The following is a 12,331-nucleotide window of genomic DNA, read 5'->3' as shown; positions in this document are numbered from 1 at the left end:
CTGAGGCCACCGTGGGGGAATACTCAACCTTATGGCAGGCCTCTACTTTTAGAGATGAACATACACCAAGTACACCTGCACTGTAACTGCTCTCCAGTTAACTCTCGGATCCCCGTGACAATATACATCTTCTCTATAACTTGCATTTAGGAGGGACACATTGAGCCTTGTCCACATTCACCCATCCAGCGTATCACCGCTACCTCACTCCCAGTAACAGTATGGGGTCCCACCGTGCACCCACTGTGGACTCCTTGCGTGCAATAAACTTCACTTGACTCTTCTGTACCTTTGTACAGGCTGGGAACCTTGTTGCTATGGGAGATAGCCCACTCACATCGAGAGTGACAACAACAACTCCTTCCTACAGGGGGCTATCCCACCTGCCCCAGGCACACACTTAATGACAGGCTGCTTGGTAGGCTTTCATTACCATGGATAACCACTATCTGCACACTGCACCAACTTTGGTACTGATGTCTTCATACCCCAGTGTGTCTAGTAACCCGAACTACAGACCATGTGTGCCGGTTACACCCCTTGAGTAATTTCAGACCGGGCGGGAACAAAGTTAAAAAAGCTTTACTTAGAAAAGTGCAAAATTAACATCTCATAGTCAAACATGCAAGAACACGATTTTTCCTACATCCCTACTCTTTACTCAGGCTTTGTGCTTCCCGGGCATACCTGCAAAAGTAGAGTCCATGTACAAAGAATAGGATCCATTCATGGAAATTCTAACTGGTTTAACTTCAACCTGCTTACATGCACATAGTGGCCATAGACACTTTTCTGTTGCCCAGCTAGGTTGTTGATAGGGGAATACCTAAGTGATAAAAAACAAAACAAAACAAAAACAATGGAAGTCAGAAGTAATAAACACATTTTACAATGTAATTTATTCAAAAATACATAAGCAACTTTATTGGGATGGCTACAGACTGAAGTCCAGAACATCAAAACAACATCAATAGAGTGACAACTGTCATGTAACACACACCACATATATTACTTGTAAGGTATATTATCACACAAGATAGCTTAAGTGCAGGTTCACACTACAGCGACTTGGGATCCGACATGTGTTGCCCCAAGTCGCGCGACATGAGAAATTCCATTGAAGTGAATGAGAGCCGTCTTAATGTACACTACTGAAGTCGCTCCGACTTCGACTTCAATAAGGTTCCTGTACTACCTCAAGGCCACTTCTAGACAACTTGTACCCATTGATTTCTATTATAAATGAAAGTTAATAGTAGTTAATGAACTCTTTGAGGCAGAAACCAAAAATTGAATAGTTGTATATGCTATTTTATGTCCCATATTTGATTTCTCACCTTCTAAATCAGTACTTTCTTTTGTAATTTAACTTGCTTTTTAGAGTTCTGGAATTCCTCACTTAATGCTCGTGATATATCTTCAGCTCCAACTTTCAGTACCACCTTTCTTACACTCACCTTGTCACCGCTGCCTGACCTACCAGACACTATCAGCCCAACTCTTGTTCCTGCACTCAAAACTCGCAGCCCCAAAGAGGTTTCCTCAGGGGGGAAAGAGGGAGCACTCTTTTTTCTTAATCCTCTTTTCAAATCCAAAGACACTGGCGCACTCAAGCGCTCCCACTTCCAGAAGAGTATCAAAGTCAGGGTGTCTACTGAAAATTCAGGATCCCTTTCTCCTCCTCTAAACCCACCTCCTCCAGTGCCCAGTGAGGAAGCTGTAAAGGAGGAAGAAGAGGTGGTTTCAGTGGAGATGTCACCTGGAACTGAGACCAAACAAACAGAGGAATCATCAGAAGACCAAGAGTATAGAAAACCTCGGTCATCTCTTAGACAGCGTTTGAGAAAGAGCTTAAGTAAGGGTAGTCGTGACTTTGGAATAAAGCTGTCGCCAATGCGGTCTAAAGATGTAGGTGACTACAATGTCCCTTCCACATTGCCAAGAACACAAGACTCAAAGGAGGCAAGAGAGAACCACATCAATGGAGTGTCCACTTTGGAAGAGCAAGACAGTGGATCCATCAGCAGTGCAGATGATGTGACATCAGAGGATGGTGGAAAGTCTCCTCAGCTTACGCGCAGAAAGAAAAAGAAAAGTGGTCGCTCCTCATTTCGGGCAGTTAGTGGAGCTTTCTTGTCCCTTTTGTCTCCAGAACGAAAGATGATGATATTAATAGAGGAAAAGGGAAAAGACATGTCAACAGAGTTTGGGAAGGAACTGCAAGCCTTTCTTCAAAATATGGAACTGAATAAAAATAAAGATGTAAAAGAGAAGACACAGGAGGAACCTACAACTTATAGGAATTTGTTAAAGGAGATCAGGGATTTTATGGATCGCATGAAGCATTTGTTAAGAGAGAGTGCAGAAATGCACCTGGAAATGCTTATACCCGATGAACAAGGTTAGTAACATTCCATAAAAGAGCTCTGACAGATAGGATGTAGTGAGCATATATACATGGGCATGATGTGACTTTTATGAATATTAAATGGATGTTCCACCTTAAATGAGAAGCTAAATAAAAAGTGGCTCTTGTTTCAGATTTAAAGGGGTTGTAAAGGTTTGTTTTTTATTTTCTAAATAGGTTCCTTTAAGCTAGTGCAATGTTGGTTCACTTACCTTTTCCTTCCATTTCCCTTCTAAATGTTTTTTTTTTCTGTGTTTTCTTTGTCTGAATTTCTCACTTCTTGTTCCTCCTCAGTAAGCTGTTCAGTAAGCTGTTCTGGCTGACTAATCCCCAGACAGAATGGCTCTGATGATGGTGGAAAGCTTACTGAGGAGAAACAGGAAGTGAGAAATTCAGACAAAGGGAAAAAACATTTAGAAGGGAAATCGAAGGAAAAGGTTAGTGAACCAACAATGCACTAGCTTAACCTGCCTGGCGGTATTCCCGAGTCTGACTCGGGGTTAAATTTTTCTGCTGCAATCGGTAACCCCGAGTCAGACTCGGGCTCGCCTCGCAGAATCCACAGGCTTGGTTTACTTACCTTGTCCCTGGATCCAACGATGCCACCGCGCTGTGTGAGCGAGCGGGACCTCGCTCGATTCACACAGTGCCTCTGTGTGCCGCCGATCTCCGTTCCCTGCGACGTTACGACGCACAGGAGCGGAGAACGGCGCCAAATTCAAAAAGGTAAACAAACACATTACATACAGTATACTGTAATGTTATAGATTACAGTACTGTATGTAAAAAATACACACCCCCCTTGTCCCTAGTGGTCTGCCCAGTGTCCTACATGTACTTTTATATAATAAAAACTGTTCTTTCTGCCTGCAAACTGTAGATTGTCCATAGCAACCAAAAGTGTCCCTTTATGTCAAAAATAGTTTTAGAGCAGCTAGAAAACAGCGATAATAAATTATAATCACTTGCAGAATTGTGCGATAGCGATTTGTGGGGAAATTCATCATAAAAAAATAAAAGTATAGACAGCGACAATTCTGCAACTGAGAAAATTTTAGCGATTTTGAGTTGATTACATTATTGAATAATTTTTATTATAATTATATTATTATTTTTTATAATTATTTATAATTATTTATTATATTATAATTTATAATTTTGTTTTTAAAAAAATATCATACCCGGGATGCCTACTAGACTCTTGTTTGGACAGACTTAAGTGAGTTATTCCTAAGGCCCCGTACACACGAGAGGATCGATCCGCTGAAATTTATCCGCGGACCGGTTTCAGCGGATAGATCCCCTGGTGTGTACAACCCAGCGGATATTTATCCGCGGATATTTTTCGGGCCGATGGATTTCCAGCGGATCAAAATTTCTTAGCATGCTAAGAAATCGATCCGCTGGAATCCAGTCCAGCGGATTGATCCGATGGTCTGTACAGACTCACCGGATCAATGATTCGACGCATGCGTGGAAGTCCTTATATTACAGCGTCGTGCACGTCGCCGCGTCATCATCGCGGCGACGGCGCGACACGTCACCGCAGAGGGAATTCCGCTGGGATTTTGATCTCATGGTTAGTACAACCATGAGATCAAAATCCGCCAGAGGATTTATCCGCGGAAACGGTCCTCCGGACCGTTTCCGCGGATCGATCCTCTCATGTGTACTAGGCCAAAAAATTACAGGCCTACAGTATAAAACGCCAAATTTCCTTGCAAATAATGGTACCACTTTCAGCACCTAAAATCTGAAATAATCGTACCGCCAGGGAGGTTAAGCTAGTGCATTGTTGGTTCACTTACCTTTTCCTTCCATTTCCCTTCTAAATGTTTTTTTTTTCCTGTGTTTTCTTTGTCCGAATTTCTCACTTCTTGTTCCTCCTCAGTAAGCTGTTCAGTAAGCTGTTCTGGCTGACTAACCCCCAGGCAGAATGGCTCTAATGATGGTGGAAAGCTTACTGAGGAGAAACAGGAAGTGAGAAATTCAGACAAAGGCACAATGCACTAGCTTAAAGGAACCTATTTAGAAAATAAAAAACGAACCTTATAATCCTTATAATCAGGAGGTTTGTGTTGACTTCCAGTTATGTGTCTGAGACTAGAAGTGAAAGGAATTCACCACAATAACTTCAAAGAAAGCAATAAAATGTTTGTTGTTGCACGGCAGGTCTAATTAAAATCGGTATTAAACCCAAACCGAAAAATACAGTGGAACCTTGGATTACGAGCATAATCCGTTCTAGGAGAATGCTTGTAATCCAAAGCACTCGCATATTAAAGCGAGTTTCCTAATAGAAGTCAATGGAAACAAAGATAATTTGTTCCGGATTGACTTCTATTGCATGTGGCCAGAGGTGGGGGGGACGCCGGCTGGAGAGTCTCGGAAATACTCGGAGACGGCTTGGCTGAACTTGGAAACACTCTGGCCAAATGCGGTACTGCACACCGCAGAGGCTTGGATCCTGCTCGTTTTGCGAGACAACACTTGCAAACCGAGTCAGGATTTAAAAAAAAAAAGTTGCTTGTCTTTCAAAACGGTGTTTAACCGCGTCACTCGTAAACCAAGTGTCAGGTCACCTGTGGCCAGGTGACAAGTGCACCCCATAGGGGTCAGGGATGCACCACAGGGTAGTGAACCCTGTAGCCGACTGCTGCGATCTGAGAGGAAGCATGAACCCAAGATCACCCAGGGCGCGGAGTCTAAGACCCAGCTTTGTGTTCACCAGAGCCTCTAGTGGTGAGGATGGCCTTGGCCGCAGCTGGATCCAGGTCGCCACCCCCGAGATCCCCTAGGTCACACTCCGCAGGGAGAGAGGGGAAGCAGCTAGCAGGAAAGACGTTAGTGATGGGTAGGCCGAGGTCAGGGCAACAGGCAGACAAGGGTAACCATGGGACAGGCAAATGGTAAGGGGTACAGGCAAACAGGAGTAGTCAGGGACAAGCCAAAAACCGTACACAGGAAGATGATGATAGCACACTGCAGACAGGAACTTAAGCAAAGCAACACGGTTGAACAGCAAAGCAGGCTAGCAGTGCAGTGGTTAATATAGGCTTCCTGGGATGGCCTAGGGTGGAGCAATACAGGGAGGAAGGTGATAAAAGACAGTCAGAAGGAGGGTCAGGCCTCTAATGACCACATGGAGATCAGGTAAGCTGCCAGACTTTTTTTGCAAATCCATGACACCAAGGTTCCACTGTATAGTGTTTTTGGAGCACATATAGCAGTGGATAAATTAAGGGCGGGTTTGCCTGGAGGGAGCCCACCCCATCTTTAAAGCACAGGGACACATTGGACGCCTGGCAAGAGCACTATGGCAGCTGAAGGCATCCAATGTGTCCCCATGCTAGATTCAGCTGAAAAACTGTGCAGATAGTGGCAACCACCCCAATCTTTAACTAGCCTTTGCAGTAAGGCAGGCCATAGACAGTGCAAATTTATTTCCTGTAACCACAGTGGCGGGGGAAGCCGTCCCCACCAGGAGAAGACAGTGATTATTGCTAGCGGCTATGACAGCCGCTAACTATAATTGCAAGTAACTCCAACAGGCTGGTTGTACCCAAGTTGATCAATCGATCAACTTGGTACATTCAGACTGCCCACACATGGTTCAACTCTCAGCTGGTTCCTGATTATTATTTGAACCATGCAGGGGAGGGCTGGCAGCCTTAAGCCTGGGGGGCAAGTCCAGTCAAGTGGCCCATTGAACCGCCGAATCAGCTCACCATCCATGACCCATCTGTTTTTTCAATGCATCCTCACCAGTGCCCATCAGTGCAGCCAACTCCAGTGCACATCAATGCAGCCTGATCACTGGGACAGGTTACATGGGGTGTATGGGGGTCAGCTAGGGGTGTCAGGGTCTCTCAACCTCAGTGATCTCTGCTCAGCAGGTCCTTGCACGCCATGGCCTCTTGGGGGGGGGGGTGTAATGCTCCTGGTCCTTGGGTCAAGTTGCAGCCAGTGCCCAGCCCTGCAGCCCTGCGTCCTGACTCCCTGGCATGCCCTGCCTCTGTCTGCTTCCAAGAATCAGGTCCCAGGGAGTTGTAGTTTCCTCTGCGCTGCTCTGTTTTCCACCCACCCGGAGCTTGAGCATGGACTACAACTCCTGGAATGCAACAGCTAGTGGTCAGCCCGACTTCCAAGACCAGAATAAAAAATAAAATGTTAGCGGGCATTTTGAACATAAGTAAGGGCGGCCTAAGAGGCAATTGCCACCCTGCCCCCCGGCCCAGCCCTCCCCTGGAACCATCTATGGCTGACCTAAGGTGCACATGGAAGGGCTTCGTGCATTACAAACAATTGAAAATTTCCCAGCACACTTACCAGCAAGTCTGCAGTATAGTAAATCTTTGCTTTTGGTTTTAATACCACTTTAGAAACATTGTCACAACTCATGTACACTTGCTCTTTATATGAACACATGTATATACAGTATGCTTTGAGTTTAAATACTAGATATATGCTAAATAAACCATAATCATTATGGTATACCATTTAACACACTTCATGTTCATCCTCTTAATAACCATCCATGAGTACTTCCATTTTGCCTTTTGTATCTTACTTCTTTATACCACGTTATGTGTACTAGGAATGCCTTATATATTCAGGGTCATGACATAAGTTAAAGATAAGTTAAACATAGCATAGCTATATGTGTTGATGATGTCATAATACTATCTGAACTGTCCTCTATGCTACTGCAGAGCGTGTCTTGGAAAAATCCCTCCACCGACTTATACTAAAGCCTCTGAAATCATATCTAATGTCCGAAATTCAAAAAGAAATGGAGGAAAATGGAGAGCTGGAGAAACTTGGGAAGAATATGCAAAGTGTAAAGAAAGGTGGATCATCGCTTCTTGGTGTAAACTTAAAAGCTCCCGTGTCTCAGGATCTGGAGAAAATTCGACAGAAATTGTTAAGAATACAATTAAAATATTCTCCTTCTGATAAGGTCCGCTTATTGCTACAAGCCTGCAGAGGGGTTTATAAAAGCATGGACACACAGCAAGGTAACACTAAGTACAGAACACTATGTAACCTATGAACTGCCATAATCGTATAGTAATGGTGTCACAATTTCCACAGAAAAAAGTGGATGTCACAATGTAGAGAATAAGATTTCCTATCATCTGTGCCCAGTCATGCCACAATCCAGCTCTGAGCAATCCTCTTTTTATTGTTCAGGGAAATAAAACAGACTTCCAGATAAAAACCAAAGTCCTTGCTTGAGTGACAGGTTATTTACATATCTCGTGCACTGCTTGCAGACATGCACAGCTTCTGTAAAAAGTGCTCAATTCACTTCCCCCTCCCCTCTTCCCTCCAGCTCTATGTATATTCTGGTGGCTGTTGCATTTTCTCATGGCACTGAACTGTGACTCACCCCATATTTTGAAAACATTTAATCAAAACACAGGGGAGGGGATGTGAATTGTGCACTTTTTTTTCAGAAGCAAGGACTTTGGTTTTAATCTGGAAGTCTGTTGTATTTCACTGAACAATAAAATTTGATTGCTCAGAGCTGGATTAACTCTGTGAGGCAAGACTGGGCACAGATGATAGGAAATCTTATACTCTACATTGTGACATAAAAAAAAAAAAAAAAATTGTTTTGGGGTTTACATCCACTTTAATGTAGAATTCACTCCTCCTACCCTGTGTAAAAAAGTACTGAAGTCTGCTCATGTCCAGTATTGCCTCGTACACACGAATTTACGATGGAAAAAGTCTGACGGTATTTTTTCATCGGATATTCCGACCGTGTGTATGCCCCATCACACTTTTTCCACCGGAAATTCGAAGTTGGAAAGAGAACCACGCATTCTCGGAAACAATTCAACGCATGCTCGGAAGCATTGAACCTAATATTTCTAGGCTCGTCATAGTGTTGTACGTCACCGCGTTTTTGACAGTCAGAATTTGGTGTGTCTGTGTGTATGCAAGACAGCTTGAACGGAATTCCGTCGGAAAAAACTCGTCGGGCATTAGGTGACCTGCAGCTCCTACTCCCTTGTGCCATGGAATACTTGTCAACAGCTGGGAATTCTGGGTGCTGTGACATCACTCATAGGCTCCCATGGCCCTGCCATTATCACTGCTCCCTCTTCTCCCTGGCAGCAGCCGCTCACTGACACAGGGGAGCCGTAGCTGCAGGATCACATGACTGAACTTTTAGAGGTACCCAGCTCCCACTTCCTCCCCTGGTGCAGCGGAACCAGAAGGAAGATCACCTCTCCCTCCCTGCAATCTCCTGGGACACGTCACAAGTTCCAGAAGTTTACCTGGCCATTCACAGCGCGCATCGCGGCTCGCGCATGAGCAGTGCGCACCCAGCTATGAAGGCACAGCTGGGCGCCCACAGTTAGAATACTGGTGCCAAAGTGAGGAAGGGGAGAGGAGCGAGGCACCTGCATCCCTGGACCGTGGGACAGGTGAGTGTCTGATTATTAAAAGTCATGTAAATAACTTATGCCACATACACACGAGCGCTTTTCCTGACAGAATTCCTCTCAAGCCTGCCTTGCATACACACGGTCACACAAGTCTGGTGAACTTTTGACTGCCAAGAATGCAGTGACGTAAAAGACTACGATGAGCCGACAAAATTAAGTTCCGAGCATGAGTGGAATTGTTTCCGAGCATGCGTGTTTTTTTCCCCGTCGGAAAAACATACAGACGAACGGTTTTCCCGCTAGGATTTTTTCCTGACGGGGAAAAAAAGAGATCCTGCTCTGTCTTTTTTTTCCCGGCAGTTTTCCTGTGGCAAAAAGTCCGATGGAGCATACATGTGGTCGGCATTCCCGACGAAAAGCTGTCATCACAGTTTTTCCGATGGGAAAACCAGTCGTGTGTATGGGGCATTATAGGCATTGATGCTAAGATAACAGTAGTTGTAAGATCGAGAACTCTTGGCATTTGGCAAAGTGGCAGCAGAATTTTTTTTTTAATTACATTAACATGTTTGAGATTTTACTGACTGGGTTTACATTAAGAAAATAAGGAAGACTTCTAGGGCATGAGGGAGTTGGATAAGCCTGACTTTTTCCCAAAAAATCCAGTTTGGAGATAATTTCATCTGTGTATATATCTAACTGTTATGCCTCATACACATGATCGGAATTTCCGATGGAAAAAGTCAGACAAACTTTTTCCATCGGAAATTCCGACCGTGTGTATGCCCCATCGGATTATTTCCATCGGAAATTCCGAGAAATCCCGTTGGAGTTTAGATAGAGAACATGTTCTCTTTTACTCCGATGGAATTCCGTCGGAGTTCCGATGTCATTTTGGTCGGACAAGGGTCCGATCTTGTGTACAGGGCTTAAGTCAGTTTATTTGTAGTGACAATATTGATAACCTCTGCTTATACTTTTTTTCATTTTATGGGCTAATCCAATTTGTTATCTTTTCACGTTTGCTTTATTATACAATAAAATAGATAGAGGAATATATTGTGTACATATACTTACAATATTTTTGCAAAATTATATTTTTAATAAATGATTATATTAAAGTAGAACTTACTTTTATCTGAGCACCACAACTTGAAAATGCTATTTAATTATTTTTTAATGAAAGCAAACTCCCCCAATTATGTTTCCATTTCTCCATACTTTATTCTGTTAAGAAATCACTTTGAACAACACCGCCTAAGCCTTTCTAGCTGTGGCAGTCTTGAGTAAGATTGATGCAGCATTTACTTCCACCTTCCCCTAACTCAGGCATATAGGAAGGCGGGTGTGCTTAGTTAAAGGGGTTGTAAAGGTAAAAATCCCTAAATAGCTTCCTTTACCTTAGTGCAGTCCTCCTTCACTTACCTCATCCTTCCATTTTGCTTTTAAATGTCCTTATTTCTTCTGAGAAATCCTCACTTCCTGTTCTTCTGTCTGTAACTAAACACAGTGGGCCAGATTCAGAAAGAGATACGACGGTGTATCTCCTGATACGCCGTCGTATCTCTGAGTGCGCTCGGTCGTATCTATGCGCCTGATTCAGAGAATCAGTTGCGCATAGATATCCCTAAGATCCGACAGGTGTAAGTGTTTTACAGGCTGCATTTTCTGGCTGGCCGCTAGGTGGCGCTTCCGTTTGTTTACGCGAGGAATATGCAAATTACTATTTACGTCGATTCAGAAACGAATGACCGCCCGGCGCTTTTTTCTACGCCGTTTGCGTTCGGCTTTTTCCGGCGTAAAGTTACCCCTGCTATATGAGGGGCATCCTATGTTAAGTATGGCCGTCGTTCCCGTGCCAAGTTTTCAAATTTTTACGTTGTTTGCGTAAGTCGTTCGCGAATACGGCTGGACGTAATTTACGTTCACGTCGAAAGCAATGACGTTTTGCGGCGGATTTTTGAGCATGCGCACTTCAAAAAAAAACGTAAAATATGCGGGGTCAAGCAAAATTTAAATAAAACACGCCCCCCATATCCCCATTTGAATTGGGCGGGCTTACGCCGGCCCACATACGTTACGCCGCCGTAACTTAGGGCGCAAGTTCTTTCTGAATACGGAACTTGCGCCCAAAGTTAGAGCGGCGTAACGTATCTAAGATACGTTACGCCGGCCGGACAGATACACCATTGTATCTGAATCCGGCCCAGTAATGCGACACTTTCTCCCTGGGGTGGAGAAAGCCTCTTGAGGGGGCGAGCAGGAGAGTCAGGACGCTCTCTACTTTGCAGATAGAGAAAGGAGCTGTGTGTTGGCTTGGGTGTCCTGACACTCCTGCTCGCCCCCTCCCCCATCCAGAGGCTTTCTCCACACCAGGAAGAAAGCCTCACATTACAGTTACAGACAGAAGAACAGGAAGTGAGAATTTCTCAGAAGAAATAAGGACATTTAAAAGCAAAATCAAAGGATGAGGTAAGTGAAAGAGGACTGCACTAAGGTAAAGGAAGCTATTTAGAGAAAACATTTTTTACCTTTACAACCCCTTTAAGAAAGCCCCTCCTGCACTTCTCCAGATGAAAGAAAAAATGGGATGTAGGACAACATTTTGACCTTGGCCAGAAATTCGGAAGCAATTAAAGAAATGTAAACAAAAAAAAAAAAAAAAATACCTTCCTATCTATGTATCAATGGTACAGCATAAAATGAAAACTAGTTACCACTGACTGAGAGAGTTTATTTCCACTTTAAGAAATGAAATCACAAAATGTCTCCAGTCAGAGCGTATGCTTACAGGTAAGGAGAATAATGTTTATGCATTGTACGATTATAGTCCCACTTGTCTCTTCCAGATGATGCTTGTGGTGCAGATGAATTTCTCCCTGCGTTGTGCTATGTGCTGGCGCTATGTGAGCTGCCCCACCTTCTCATAGATACTCAGTACACCATAGAACTGCTGACACAAGAGTCCCTTATGGGGGAAGGTAAGAATATTACTATTTTTTTATGATCTACGATACTGTATATGACTCTACATTATGTTTAAATTTGTAACATTTGTATTGCGAACTCACACCAAGTCGGTGTTCATGTACAGTTTATCATAGCCTACATTTATTGTAAAAGAAGCATATAGGATGTAAAGTGGATTTCTAGCTCCAGCCTGATATAGAGATTGCTTGTTTAAAATATAAATATAGAGGATTAAATAGCTTAGTAGGGAGGAATGATAAATAGTTGTGTTGTAATAAAAAAACAAAAACAAAAAAAAAGTAACTTTGAATTAAAATATATAAAGAATAAATTTGGTTGTTGGACTTGTACATTGTGGCTCCCACCATGGAGAGGTTTCATAGTGATGGAGCAATGGTGGAGTATGCAATGGCAGAGTGGCTGAGTGGCAGGTGGAGTGCAGGCTAGCAGAAAGCAGTGTCGGGGTGCTGGTATGCAGTAATGTTCAGAGTCAGGATAGTAGGGGAGTTTAGTTCAGGGGTGCTGGTGCAGGAAGGATCCGTGTCAGGATAGT

The 12,331-nt window shown here is 43.6% G+C and overlaps 1 protein-coding gene across 3 annotated transcripts in view; it reads left to right on the top strand.

Annotated features, from left to right (window-relative positions):
* RIN1 (Ras and Rab interactor 1) overlaps positions 1-12,331 on the top strand; it is a 52,956-nt gene that overhangs the window by 32,661 nt on the left and 7,964 nt on the right. For all 3 annotated transcript variants that reach the window (XM_040328875.1, XM_040328874.1, XM_040328876.1), the window contains 3 exons: positions 1,382-2,401; positions 7,120-7,425; positions 11,658-11,789. In XM_040328875.1, the coding sequence (XP_040184809.1) occupies positions 1,382-2,401; positions 7,120-7,425; positions 11,658-11,789 (1,458 nt within the window). The remainder of the gene's footprint in view (positions 1-1,381; positions 2,402-7,119; positions 7,426-11,657; positions 11,790-12,331) is intronic.

This window comes from Rana temporaria, chromosome 11, assembly GCF_905171775.1.
Source record: "Rana temporaria chromosome 11, aRanTem1.1, whole genome shotgun sequence".
Classification (NCBI taxonomy): Eukaryota; Metazoa; Chordata; class Amphibia; order Anura; family Ranidae; genus Rana; species Rana temporaria.
Note: the sequence above shows the minus strand (reverse complement) of the source record. Positions and strands in the feature narration are given on the sequence as shown.